This window comes from Calidris pugnax, unplaced genomic scaffold (assembly GCF_001431845.1).
Source record: "Calidris pugnax isolate Ruff unplaced genomic scaffold, ASM143184v1 scaffold1030, whole genome shotgun sequence".
NCBI lineage: Eukaryota > Metazoa > Chordata > Aves > Charadriiformes > Scolopacidae > Calidris > Calidris pugnax.
Window position 1 is genome coordinate 118,668 of NW_015091797.1, and position 14,950 is coordinate 133,617.

A 14,950-nucleotide genomic window follows, 5' to 3' on the forward strand; every position below is an offset into this window, starting at 1 on the left:
AACAGAATGAAAAGCAACTTGCAAGTAAAAGAAAATCTGCAAGGACACAGGCAGATTGGCTAAATTGGTCTCGGCCCATAGAAATGCTAATTTGCTATCAAGGCTATTCAGGACTGGTCAGGGGAATATTATTGATGGAAATGAAGGATTTGCTTCTAGCTGATTGTCTAGCATGTACAGGATTTGGGGGAAGGGCCTGTCTGAAGCAGAGCTTTTGAATTACAGGCAGTGATTATTACACTGTCCTATGTGTTTGTTAAACTACAATGATTTGGTGTGTGTGTGTGTATCCTTGAGATGGAATAGTTGACTAGTCAATGATTTTCGACTAAGTAATGTTTCTAAAAAGAAACAGACCGAAATCTTGCTTATGGGCTGTGGTGTGGTGGTTGCTGTGGTGGGGATCACCTTATCGTCTGGTGCCTTGAATGAATGCCATTTTTATTGTGCAAGGTCTTTACCTGGGGAGAAGAGATTTCAAGTTCTACCAGTTCCTCTGTGTTTGGTATAGCTGAGCTACTGCATCTTATCTTGGAGAAACTCAACAGACGTGGTATTATTTCATACCAATGGGCTTTTTTGTTGTGGATGCTGGAAGGAAGTTCACTTGAGTTGAATTGTAGATGCTACCCTGGCTGTGTTTATTGAGGATTTCTGCCTCAGTAGATGGGAAGAATTACTGTTTACTGAATGGACTTGAAAGAATTTCATCATCCTGGTTTTAATTTTGGGGTTACTGTAGTGAGAGTGATCTTGGGTTTTAGAACCGTTCCGAATGGTTACACATCCTTCTGCACCTCTCAGTCTCTAAATTCCTTCGTGCTCCTGGAACAACCAGTTACTTATGTAAATCAGAGCTCTGATGCTTCTATTTGACACCACTTCTTACTGCGTAGAGAGGTGCGTTGGATAGTCTGTTCTATTTCTTGTTTTCACTGTTAGTGAAGGATTGACTGCCAGTCCCCTGGAGAGGAGGCCTTGGACGGGAGGTGGACATGTTCAGTGACTGCAATATGTTGCTATTAATAGCTTGCAAGCTATTGGGTAATTAAAATCTTGAGCTTTCAACCTCCCACGCAAATTCAGGAATGGTAGAAAAGTACAACAAAATGACAAGTTATGGCAAATCACGTCAGTAAAACACTTGAATATTTTTCTACTATACACATTGTAGTATTGATCTTTGTGTGCATCACACAGTTTTAGTTTAGGGTTTTAGCTGAGATTTGCCTGTGCTCTGGAATGTGTGGGATTTTGACCTGAGTTGCACTTCACGTGGAGGCTAGGTTTGCCCCGTCATTTTATCAGGCTGGGCTTGTACTGAGTCCCTTCCTGTTCCTTGTCCCCATGTAAATGCTTTATTTTCAAATTTCCAATAGTTGTTTTTACTGATAATAGTATTGATATGCAAGGCAAAGGAGGTGGTTCTAGCGACAAGAATACTGATGGTGGTTGATCTGGGACTGATTATGTTGAAGAAAGACAGTAGATAAAGCGTACTGGTGCGTACTGGTGACCCTCTGAAGTCTTACCTGTGATGCTATGGGAGGATCTCCCTTGTGCTAGTATGTGGGCAAAGGCTGAGCTTCAACTTCTGAACTCTCTCTCCTCATGGCTTCACTTCCCAGTGGAGAAGTTGAGGTGCTGATCAGTGAGGAACAGTCTGTAACTTGTAGGCAGGTAAATACCAGGCATAGTATAGCTTTGTGGGTATTGGGAAATACTCAGTGCATCTTCCCTTGGAATTAAATGCCAGCCTAATGCATTGCGGAGAAGGATTTCTTCAATGAGATTGCTGTATGGCATGAGCACAGTAAGCCTGATCCAGGAGATGATGGATGCATCTGATTCATGCTCTGTCCTTACCTGGCTGGCATACAGAGTTTAAGCAGCCCCTGTTTGTAAATTTTGAAGCCTTAGTTTCCCCTGCCACTCTGGAATGATACATATCCCTTAAGGCTGTATCTATGATGAGAGAAACCCCAAAAACCTGCTGAGCACCTGCTAGTGAAAATCACAGTCCGTTTAGATCTTTTTGGATGACTTCCAGGTAGATAGTTGGCTCCTGAAAGTTCTTCTGAAACTTGTGGCACTTGCTGCTGTGACTTGCCAGTTTGACTTTCTTCTCTCAAACTGATAATCTGCTGTAATACCTGTCAGTAGCAGCCTAAAAGTCTACCGTGGTGTGTTATGGTTTTTGTTTGGTTTTTTTTTAAGTAAAATTTAATTCCTGAGTTTTTGGGACCAGATCTCTGACCTAAAATGGCAAGACTTTAGTGAAGGAAGTAGAACTTTGAAACCTCAACTGTAGTATGTCTTATCAGGAAGTATGCAATCTGTAAAAGTCAAAAATAGATAAATGGCAATGTGAACAAAAGAGACTACAAATGGCCATATCGATGACTTTGGCATAGTTGCATTCTGTGAATGCTGATATGTGATAAAGATAGCTAAATCCATGGAGCAACTGATTGTAGTAATCCTAATTATTTTAATTAATTAAAGATGAAGTCTTTTTTTTAAAAAAAAGCAAGATATAAAGCTAAACAGTTATGTTGTGTTTACTTGTGAGGCAAACACAAATGTCCTGCACTGTTCAATTCATTAAATGAGCATGAGCAGTAACAGCAGAGGCATATAAAACTGAGTGTAAAGCTGTTCCTGGAGCTTGATTGCTGAGAGTGATCAAGCCCTTCAAGCATCTGAACAGGTATTGGGTACTGAATAATTAACAGCTCTGTTTAGCTTAGTGATTACTGGGCTGCTTTAGGGCAGTGCTCCATTAGTATATCCTGGGTGGGTTTTTCTGTGCTTGAGTTTGCATCTGTTCCCACAGCTGAAAATGAAAAATATGGAGAAACACTTGCCACATACTGAGGCAGCAAATTAATTAGTTTCTGCTGGGCAGCCAGTCTTGGTGTGAGCAGATGAGCTGCTTTCTGACCTCTGTCAAGTGGAGCCAGTTCTTCTGGTGGGGCATTTATCTTACAGGGAGTTTCAAGCACAGTGGATGGAACTGAAGTGGAAAGAGGGAAAACAGAGATTGGAGAACAGGTAAAGAGGGTATAGACCAGTGTGCTTGCAAAAGAAGGTTAGGCTTCTGAAGATGCTTTGCAGTGGGAGCTGATGTGACTTTTGGAGGAAGCTTGTACATGTAGCTGCATGCTGTATGAACTAGAACATGATGAGAACGAGCCGAGAGAGAAAAAGCTGTGAGGGCAGATGGTTTGAACACTGCACAGATACTGTCATGAGGATGTGCCTATGTGGGTGGCAGCTTGGAGAGGGGAAGAAAAAATTGTCTGACTATGCGACTTGTAAAGAGTGCCAAGTGATGGGAGACGTTCCTCTTCATTTGACCTTGGCGTGTCAGTGAACTGAAGAATCAGTAAATAAGCTCCTACTCTCTTTTTACTGTGGCAATTGCTTGGGTGCAAAATCAGTTTTGACTTGACTATAGTAATTATGTAAATTTTAAAAGAAATCTTTATGATGCAAGTTTGCATTTGACAAAAATACATGATATGCAGTGTGGAATGCCATGCAAGTTTAACTGTCTCTTTATGTATCCGCTTGGATTTTAGGAGAGGTTTTTGGTTTTTAGTATTAAACCTAGTTATGTGAAAGCAATGTCAAACTGCAGTTTTCCCATAGTAACATGACTGTTAAGGGTGAACTGGGGATACAGGTGGGAGCTTACTTTAGGAGGGGAAACTTCAGAACCTGTGATGTTCTGGATTTAAAGAATATTCACTTTGTTACTAAAGGACACTCAAACTTCACTTACATCAAGGACTACTGGAGAAATAACTGTGTATTTGAAGCTTTTAATAGGAGATCATAAAGTTATTCTGAACTATTAGGAAAACAAGTCAGTTGACAGACTTTGTGTTTGAACAGTTAACTGGCGCTTGTGTATTATATTAAAGTATTTGAAGGCATGTGCACATGTGCATTATCTTCTATACCGCTTTCAGTTTTTGCTTAGAGGGAGTTGAAATAACAGTTGAACGTTGGAAATCCCAGCTCCCTCCTGTTGATGCCACATAGCTCTTGGCTTCTCCCTCTCCCCTTCCCCTTTTGCTGGCTGTGAAGCTCTTAGCTTATATCTTGTGGATGCCAGCAGTTCTAATTAAAAAATGCAAAAGACTGTATGTCAAATTAGTTCTAATCTAAACTGTTAAACTGAAATTGCGTGAATTATCTGCAAAGCTTGAAAATGTTTCTAATTCTGCTAGGACATGAAATATGTTCCGCGTCACAACTATGTTCATCTAATCCTGCTGCCAAACTAGACATTTGAGCAAATAACTAAAATGTTAGGTACTTAGGCAAATGAGGGCAAGGTATTTGATCAACAAATCGTTAGAGAAGAAAAGAAACTTCTTCTACACTGAAGTTTTGTTGTTTGACAATGTAGTAATTGAGTGCTGTGGCTTTGTAACCGGTTAGTGTTCAACCTAACATTATTTAGTTGAAACTTTGTAATAAGGAAACTGAGTAAAGGCTACAGATCTGCACTTGAGCTTGTATAAAGTGAGAATTCATGTTGACTACTGCCTTATTGGCCTGTCTAGTTCAGTAAGCCTTTTATTTCAGATATCTCTGAAGCTGCTACCTGTACTTTCACCATTGTCCAGAGTGGTAGAAGTTCAAGTATAAATCATCAGTTGTTTTCTTTAGGCTCCAGCTCAGTAGGATGTTTTTTAAAATCACTGCCAGTGACGATTTGAAGTTTACAATGCCTCTTTTGGAAAGCCAGGGTGCTTTGGGAAACTTGCTTCTTGAACCTTTTGTTCTTGTTTTATAGATAATTTTCCACCAAAGTTTGCTTTCTAAAGAGGCAAAATGATGCTTACTAATGTTTTCTGACAGCTAGAAATGTCAATATTCTTTTTAGGTGAAAGGCAGCTTTGTTTGGATTAAGAAATACTGAAAAATGGAGTTCTGCCTAGTGAGGCCTTGGTTTGTGCAATAGCTGTTGCATTAAACTGTTCTTGCTGCTTCACATCGTAGAAGGCATCTGTATGTGAATATGTCTGAAGGATGGCACTAACCAAGTATTCTACTGCGTGTCAAAACACTGCTAGGAACATTCATTGTGAATAGGAACAAATTTCCTGCACTGGAGGAATTCACCCTTGTTTAAAAATCTTCAATTAAAAGGTAGCATAGCTTGTGTTGCAGTATTAGGTAATGATGCAACTTTATAATGTATATGAACAGCTTGCCTTCTGGTTTTCTCCTTCAAGCAAGAGAGACAAGAAGGATTCCTTATTAGCTGTTGCATCTTTTCATACTTTAACTCAGGGGCAGATTTAACACTTGAGGATGTTAAACTAAAATATTGAGGTGAAGAAATAAGAGGTGGAATTTAAGAATGAGTGCATGGAAACTGGGAAACACAGGGCTCAGGTGAACGCAAATGGAATTTCTTTGTTTCCTGACTTTGTTCTTAATATTATAACTGCATACAATGTGTGTGTTGCGTTATTAAAAGAAATCAACAAAAAAAAACCCCAGACAGAAGTCTAGTTGGAAGGGACTGTTAATATGAACTTTTCCTTTTGGTTGCTGAGATCGACTGACTATTCCACAAATAAATAAACCACGGAAGAAACTATGCTGGCACTGAGTCATCCTGTACTGCAAATCCTTCCTTATGCAGTGCACCTTTCCTACAAAGGGAAGAAGAGAGAATTCTGGATAGCTGCAGTTTGCAGATTGGGTAACAGATGAAGTACCTGGCCTCCCGAGCTGTGGTGCAGGGGCGCTTTGGTGGCAGGGGGTGTGTATTTTCCAGGTGAAGGTGGTGCCAGGGAGAAGGCACTTGGGCCGCGAGGTTCAAGTCACGTAAGCAGTTGCTGATCTCAGCCAGTAACCTGCCCTCTGACAGGGAAGTGGTGCCTCGGGACAGACTGAGAGCTTTCCCTTAGGGAGGTGTGATTTCAGTGGGAAAGGGGTCCTTTCCTTATATTTTTGGCACCTGGTTGTGCTGCTTTCTGACACTTCAAAATACGTATCTCTTCTCAGTCAATGATGAACTTTCTTAGCTGTCAAGGAGAGTTTGTTAAGCTTTTGTGTGAAGAGAGATAATTTCACAAATACTCCTTGGATGCAGGAGCCTTCTGTGCATGCACCCTGGTGCTTTGCTCTCCCTTCTGGAATTTGGGAACAGTAGCCAGAGTAGCTGGAGGGTTGGCTTTGTAGGTAGCATGTGCAGTAGGGAACACTCAACTGTGGGAAAATATTTTTCTGTCTTTAACTGGCTTGGCTGCATGACCTTGTTAGAAGTGGAGAAAGCTCTGTTTCAGTGTTCCTGGGGAATTGAGGGCTTTTCTGGAAATGAAGGATCGGGCAGGCTTTAGAAACTCGACTCCAACAAATCGTGATAGTGTTGGTTTTTTGACTGAATGAATTGTTTCTTGGCATGTAATGTTACTATGGTTAAATATTTTTTCAAATTCTTTATCTGCTCCTTATTATTGAGAATTTTTTACATGTATATGCAGATTGAGTACTTTAACTGCACAGTCAGATCTTCTTGATTACAGATTTTTCTAAATATAGGTTGTCTTTTTTGTTCCTGGCCTTAAGCAAACATCTTGTTCTTTTGCTTTACAGGCTCCAGATAAAAGGAAAGCATTAGAAGAGACCAAAGCCTACACAACTCAATCTCTAGCCAGTGTTGCTTATCAGATCAATGCACTGGCCAACAATGTATTACAACTGCTGGACATCCAAGCATCCCAGCTACGGAGGATGGAGTCCTCCATCAACCATATCTCCCAGGTAACTTTTTTGTTTTTTTAAACAAAGAATTGACAACATTGGAGGAGGCATTATCTTGCCTCTTTTATTATTAAGCTGGATAGTTTGTGTTGACTTCTTTGAATTCTGAGTAACAACATGGTAGAAAACGGTAAGGTGTTTTTAGTATTTATGAAAGTAACTTTGTGATGGAGGTCATGACTGAAATAAAACAGTTTCTTTATCAAGAAGCACTGGGATTATATTTGGTTTAAAGCAGGAGTTAATTACAATTCCAAGATCCGACGCTGCAGTTGAGGGAGGGGTAGAGAGGAGGATTCTGTTTCTGAAGGAAATCCAGATAGAAGTACCATATGAGCATGGTATTTTATTTAGTGTTGCAACATATGCAGTAATCTCACTTGTTTTCATATACTTGCAGGAGGTAGTTTCATGAGCTGTGTGGAGAGGGGCTCACACGCTGCCGCTGCCTGCTCAAGCCAAACTCTGTGCGAGCCAAGGCGTTGGGATGAGTGAGCTGACCTGATTTGTGCTGTGGCTGCAGCATTGCTAGGGCTGATGCGAGGAGGAGGTGGAAATAGATGTTGGGAAAGAACAGGCCCATCCCTATCAGTGGCAGCCTTGTGTTCCCTTGGCTGAAGCTTCATCCTAGCTGGCTCCTGCTGAATGGGGAGAGTTACTGCTGCCTGCCTGGTACCTGGTCTGGCACTGCTCTGGTTGTATGGTAGCTCAGCCAAATAATGTCTGCTGTGTTATACCTGGAAGTGGCTTATTGCATAATCAGGTGGGTGCCATACTAGTGCCAAGGAAGGAGGGACAAGATCCACTCAGCTATTTCGCCCTTACATTGCCATTCTGAAGTGGGCTTGAGTGAATTGTTGAGGGCCCAGCATCCACTCTGTCGTATGCTCTTCCTGAAATTCAGTCTGTCTCCCTGTAGGGCCTGCTAACCCCTGTTTACTGTTCTTTTAGAGTAATTGCGGTTTCTACAAATCTTTCTGTTAAATGGCAGCTCAGTGGTTCACTGGAAGCATGTCAGCAGGGAGAAGTTTCTAGTGCATGTGGAAGGGCCCTCCTAGTAATGAACCACTCAAAAAGGCTTGTCAAGGTAGTATGTACTAAGAACTGCACAGTGTTAAAAGCTGTAGCCAGTATTTAAAAAGTACCTGCTACTGAGACGGGAAAGTAGGAGGAAGTACAATTGCTGTAGATGAGCTGCTTGTCCTGTTGAGTATTCAGAGATCTCTTGATGCTGGGATTATGACTACCTCTGCAGCAATGACTGGGTAAAGGGCTGAACCTACAGGCTTTCCCAAACATTGGATGTCCTTTTATACTGAGCACATCTTTTCATATGTCTTTCAGAGCTGCAGTGTGTGTGAAGTGATAATTGTTAAATTCTCATTGGCCCACTTATATGACTAACCATGGAAAAAGCCAAAATGTTTGATACTAGCACAAAAGGTGTTAACCCTCTGTACTGTTTGCTGCTGAATTGAAGGCAGTATGCTGAAAGCCATTGAGTCACCTGATACATGAACTGTTTGCTAAAGACTGTGAACAATCAGTGCTTTGTAGAGCTTTTGAGGAGTGTTTAGCAAGGTCACTTGCTTGTAGTTTCTGTCCTGGTTGGTCTTTCCTGAAACTAATCCTTGCTTATAAATGAACCTCTGCAGACTAATTTTGTGGAATTACACTGGATACAGATAATGCGCACATACCAGCTCAGCTATTTGCTTTGAAATGTTTCTGCTCAAATGCTTGAACTGCATATCTTAAAGCTGCTATGCAGTTGCTTTGATAGAGTGTTTCTAAATTCTCTGAGGTCTCCAGAGTGCCTTTCCTGTGTTTGTATCAGTGGTCAATATGCTACTAAAGCATGGAGATGAACACTTTCAAAATGGAATTCTTTTCCATGAAAGAAGTATTGCCTAGAAACACAGATCTGAGGCGTTGGCAGCCAATTATTCAATTCTGGGTTTTGCAACATAGAGCAGATATCTGTGAGATAAGGTACAACTTGACAGTTTCTCTGGTTAAAAAAACCTTTCTTTTGACCTGCAGACAGTTTCTGTTCCCCTACTGTGTTTCAGTTCTCCATGCATGTTTTCCAGGAGGACTCTAGGCTGAATGGCTGGATAGCTAACCTTGATTAGTAGCTACTCAATATTTTTTCTAGCTATATATCTCCTTCACTGGAAAGAACACTCATGAAAAGTTAGGCGATGGAGTGGTGTGTTCTATTCTTGTTACTGGAGCTTAATTTTATAGATGGAAAGCCTGCTTGCTTTTATAGGAAAAAATTAATTCAGCTTTGGTATCTTGTTGAGAGGAAACGGGCTTCACGTGAGTACTTGTAGTGTGGTGAGGGAGCACTGCTCTGGGCACACTGGGACAGGGAACAGCTCCAGGAATGGCTTGAGCACAGCAGCTGGAGCAGAACCCTGCCCAGCTGCATCTATATTTTCTTCAGTCATAGTTGTCTTTCAGCTGGAATGTGGGTGTCTGGAGTGACCTGCCACATAATTATTTACTGTACCCAATACCCAGAGCTGTGCACATACAGCTCAGCTTTTGGGCTTAAACCCTTGATATTGACTTTGAGCTTTGCCAAGCTGACGTGACCTTTCCGAGCTGTTCTTATATGGGAGAGCGGAGACTCGATCACTGTTCTGGAGAAGTTTGCAAACCCTTCCAGTGTAAGAGATCCTGCTCATCCTGTCAGGCAAGATTTGGTGAGAAAAAAGTAAGTCTATACTTCGAACCAACATGAGCGTCAAGGCTTCACTAAAGACATTAGGGCATATATATCTCTAGGCTGCCTACCGTGAGCTTTCTGTTGCAGTCAGAGTTACATTGCATATTTCTATCAGTTCCTATTTGATGCTTTACTTTGTTTTTATTTGCCTTGAGAATGGCCATGCTTAGAAGAGAAATTTCAGTTATAAGTTGTAGTTTTGATCTGAGGTGTGAAAGCAGAGCCGTCCTGAGTGCTGCACTGTTACAGTGTGCTGTCCTGCCTTTCCCTGCAGGGGTAAAAAAAACCTCTGGCGTAAGAAGGTAATTGAGGAAGGACTTTAGCCCCATGTGGTTCCTAGTAATCACTGCTGACTGGTCCATCCACAAATGCTTGGTAGTAGCAGGGCTGCAGTTCTGCTGTGGTATAGATTGCCTTCAGTTGCAGCAACCAAAAAGAAATTTTCCTTTAAGAAGACTGAACAGCAATAACCAGATGTTTTCCTTTCTTCATAGCATACGAAGTGTAAGGTGTTTGCCATAGGTAGTATTTTCTTTTGTAGCAATTTTAGGGAAGATAAGGGAATGCATGGACTGGGCAGCGAAAGGGGAAAGGAGAATCTGAGGGTCAGCCTGCAATTGGAGACACCAGGAAGGGCCATGGACATTGAGATGAGGAACGAATGAAGACCTTAACTTGCAGCATATGATGTTTCTTAAGGTGTGCTGCCACTAAAGAAACCCAGGATTTTTTCATGCACCTTAATGATGAATTAAACAGGACACTGTCTATTTCTGCTCTGAATGATGATTGTGCTTCATTATGTTTATTTCCTATGTGTATTAAATGAAATTCTACTTTGGTTTTTATACTCATGTTGTTCATTTGTATCATTCTCATATGGATCCCTGAGCCCATGAGTTAATTCTTTAAAAAATAAAATGAAAAAATCCTCTCATATCCCTCCGTTCATTTTGAAAATCAGTGGTTTTGAGTAGAGGAGTTAAAAATTCAGCTCATCATAGCTTGAGTATTTGACAAGGGAAAATTGCTCTAGAAATGTGGGCTCTTTTGACTTGCTGTTTCTTGGTTCTCCTCTCTTCTCCCCCCTCCTCTTGGAAATAAGAGCTGACTTTAAAATTTACTTTATGGTTTTTGCTGCTTCATTTCCACAAACTTTAAGAGAATGAAGATGGGACAGAGACAGATTTGTCAGGGGAGAGAGCGAGGTTGACAGGCACATCCTTATTTACTGTGTCAAAACTGAAAAATGTAGCTCATCAGTGCTCACATTTATGTCAGAGCAGCTGCAGTACTGGGTGTAGCAACTATTCCTTTTTTTTTTTTTTCTGGACATAAAGAGATTTTTAAATAGCTCAGAATTTAAAACCGTGCCTCTTGAAGCATGAAGGAAGCAATCGATGCCTTTTAAAGAAATTATGATTTGCACCAGGAAACACTGCACCCCTTAAACGTTCAGTGTTAAGATTTTCTCTACACCTGAAGCTCTTACCTAATGTGAAATAGGGACTATTACAAAACAATATATTCTGAAAGCGTAACTCTGAGCAAAAAAAAAAAAAAAAAGTGTATACTTTGTCATCATTAAAAGTCTGAAGCTTTTAGAACAACAACAAAAAAAATAATCCCTGAAATAGTTTGGAAGAATCTTGCCTGTCACCATCCATGTCTAATTCATTGCATGTGTAATTCAAATACTGCATGCAAGCAGAAAGCCAAATTCCTTCTGTTTCTATGGTATGGTTGTCTAGCTAAAGTCAGAGGCAATTATGAAACACACAGATGTTATCTTTTCTTCTAGGTCTTCTGAAACCTACAGCTTTAGCCTGCGTTGAATCACACATGCACCACCCCCATCCCCAAATACTAAGACCTTTTCCATAGGGTGAGCAGCCAGTCGGGACTGATGTAGGTTAGGTTTCACAGAAGCTCTGCTGAAGATGTCCTGGGGCTTCAAGAGGGTGAGCTCTGAAGTCATAGCAAGTTGAGAACACAATAACTGGTGTTTGGTGGCAGGGAAGCAGAGCACAAGAGCTGCTGGGTGCTCAGCAGCAGGTCGCTGGTGTTTGAGGAGGCACAAGGCAGTGCATGTACAGCTGGACCTCCTTATGTGGGAGAGAGTGTTCTGTCAGTTTGTGTGTCTGTCCTTTAGATTATGTGCTACTGCATTTGTGGATTGTGGCATGTGATCACAGCACAGTTCAAATTTATGTTTGAAAGCCAAGAAGTAGAAAAAGGATAGAAAATGTGACAAATCATCTGCTGATGAATGTGGGTGGTCATGCCTAGGAACAAGCAATTACATGAAGTACCTTAGTACACTTATGGAAGGGAGCAAAAGACCTCTCCAGGTCCTCTTAGTGATGACTGTGCTTCCAAAGAACAGCTGTCAAGGTGCTTTTACTCTGAAGTTGCCTCTCTAAAAAGAAGAGGATGCATAAAACTCTGATCTTGTTCTCTGACATGAGGAACATATGGGCTGGATGAAAGGACTGTTAACTGGAAAGAAAATTAGCGAGAACTAGCAAATAATTGATGGTTGCTAACAAGCAGTACTGGAGCCCACACTGTTCAGAATATCCTTTGGAGGCCATTCAGGATATAAAGCATGTCCTCAGAAAATCTGGGGATAGCTAAAATAGGAAAGGTGATTTATATGCTGGATGGCAGAGCTTCAGTGTGGAGGAACCTTGAGGACTGAGCCAGCAAAAATCTTGGGAAACTGGACAGGGTGCAAAGACTTAGACCTGAGGTGACACAAGCCCATGCATTTGTGCTGAGAGGAGACTGCCAGTAGCTGTCCTGCTGGAAAGGAGCTGGCTGGATGCTGTCCTGAGCGTGAGCCAACAGCACTAGGCCATCTGAACGGTGAAACAGCGTGGCAGGGCTGGGATGGGAAGAGTGTGGCTGCCCAGTGAAGGGCAGTGATTATCCTCTGCTCTGCAATGATGTAGCTTCACCTGGAGCACTGTGTCCATTTTTTTTTTTTGTTACCCCTGCCACCTTCAAGAGTGATTTAGGGAAACTGGAGATAGCCCAGCAGAGGGATGCTGAGGCAGCCAGGGGCATAGAGCACGCAGCCTTCAAAGAGAGGTTGAAGAAGTTGTGCTTGTTTAGTCTGACAAAGATGTGACAAAGCAGTGATGTAATGGTACTTCAGTCTGACTCTGTCATCTTTGTGCAGTTAATCTTTCTCTTGGTGGTGACAGTGTAATGTTGAAGAGTTAGCCACAAGTTGAAGCTCAGCAGGTTGGTACCTGGAACTGGGAAAATCCTTTTAATTTTGGAGGGTGGTGCAGCCCTGGAACAGGTTACCCTCTGATGAGACTCTTTGCAGTATTGCACTGCAGTAGCTGGATGTATCCTAAAAGCTGACTCTGTATCCTTGAAGGCGTATCATAAGCTATAGGAACTAAATGGTGAGGGGGAGATAATTACAAAGTCAGGGGAGAAACTGCCACTCCATGTCTAAAAATCCTTGTAAGCACCACTTCCATGCAAACTTTCCTTTCCACATACCCGAAAGCGTGCAAAGAGACCAAGTCTTTCTGCAAGAACCGGAGCATTATCTAATGTTGTATACATTAGAAAGATAATGTCTTCTCTCTGGTTCTCTTGGTCTGCCCTGGCTTGTCAACAGACACAAATATTCTAAATATGGCGAAGAAACTTGCACCTTTTGTTTAGATTAGCCTTGCTGTGGGTGACGTTCCCTCTCCCAGTAAAGTGCTGACAGTTATCTCTGTGGCCTTTGCTTCACATCCTGTTCTTCCTGTACTCTCCGTGATAGAGGCCAAGGCTCCAAGAAGTTTTACTGTGCTTGCTCTGGTTATCTGTCTGCTTATGAAAATTGTTGTTAACTTTGTGCATATCAGCTTCTACATGATACGGATAAATTGCTCAGAATGTAGTATAATGTGTAAGGGTTGCCTTGTCAGCTCTTCTGTTGAGAAATTCCCTTCATGACCACAAATGAATATACATAGGATCTGTCTGTAATTCCCATACAGTCCAGCTGATGCAGTCAAAACTCAAGACATGACCAACAAAAAACCCGCAAAGCAAACAAACCAACCCCATGTTATGTACACCTATGAGAGAGCACCACAACCATCAGCCTTTCTGTGATGGGGGAGGGCAGTTGCTTTGGAGAATGAACTGAGCCAGAAAATTCTGTTTCCTGCCATTCTTTATTCCCACTTTTTTTTTTTTTTTTTTTTATAAATTGCTCAGAATGTAGTATAATGTGTAAGGGTTGCCTTGTCAGCTCTTCTGTTGAGAAATTCCCTTCATGACCACAAATGAATATACATAGGATCTGTCTGTAATTCCCATACAGTCCAGCTGATGCAGTCAAAACTCAACACATGACCAATAAAAAAACCGCAAAGCAAACAAACCAGCCCCATGTTATGTACACCTATGAGAGAGCAACCACAACCATCAGCCTTTCTATGATGAGGGAGGGCAGTTGCTTTGATGGAGAATAAACTGAGCCAGAAAATTCTGTTTCCTGTCATTCTTTATTCCCACTTTTTTTTTTTTTTTTTTTTGATGAGTGCAGGATCTGAACATCTTTTTGGGGAGGGGGAGAAGTTGCTAACTTTTACTAGCCATTGGCTGTAGTGAATTCCTTCATATGCAGATCCCACCACAACCATCAGCCTTTCTATGATGAGGGAGGGCAGTTGCTTTGATGGAGAATAAACTGAGCCAGAAAATTCTGTTTCCTGTCATTCTTTATTCCCACTTTTTTTTTTTTTGATGAGTGCAGGGTCTGAACATCTTTTTGGGGAGGGGGGGAAGTTGCTAACAGCCATTAGCTGTAGTGAATTCCTTCATATGCAGATCCCCATTCTAGTAGAAGAGCAGTCTGAATGTGTAGTTTTCAGTGTGTTTTAGATCATTAAAAGCTCGTTTCTGCTGAATGGGTATTTGGCCGAAAGCTCTAGCTACCTTATTAAATACTACATTAAGAGGCCTGGTGCAGCCTCTTGTTTTCTGAAATCAAAGCCAAAAATCCCAGGACTGTGAACATTACTCTGAAAGGCCTTTTTAGTCATTTTGAGCAACAAAGGTGTCAAGGATGTTTGTGCAATCTTTCTTTTTTAATGAAAACCTCTCATATCTGGAAGATACACCGCATAAATGAAATGCGTCACTAACCTGCTATAAAGTCATATATTGGACTTCTCAAGGAGTCTTTTTCTTTTCTTCAGATGTCTCTGATTAGATTGTTGCCTGAAATTAATTTTCCTTCCATTTCAAGTCTCAGTAGATCAGCAGCCCTCACATGTGAATAGCTCCTGTTTGATGTTGAATTAAGGTTTTCTTATCTCTGTCAATGTTTCAGTGGCATAAGGGCAAAGCAAAAGGGAAATGCAGTGTGTGAGGTGATAGTTATAAGAACACTGTGTCCTT

General features: G+C 41.4%; 1 protein-coding gene across 13 annotated transcripts in view; it reads left to right on the forward strand.

Annotated features, from left to right (window-relative positions):
- ABI1 (abl-interactor 1) overlaps positions 1-14,950 on the forward strand; it is an 81,028-nt gene that overhangs the window by 16,291 nt on the left and 49,787 nt on the right. For all 13 annotated transcript variants that reach the window (XM_014962046.1, XM_014962049.1, XM_014962053.1 and 10 more), the window contains exon 2: positions 6,625-6,792. In XM_014962046.1, coding sequence (XP_014817532.1) covers positions 6,625-6,792 — 168 coding nt within the window. The remainder of the gene's footprint in view (positions 1-6,624; positions 6,793-14,950) is intronic.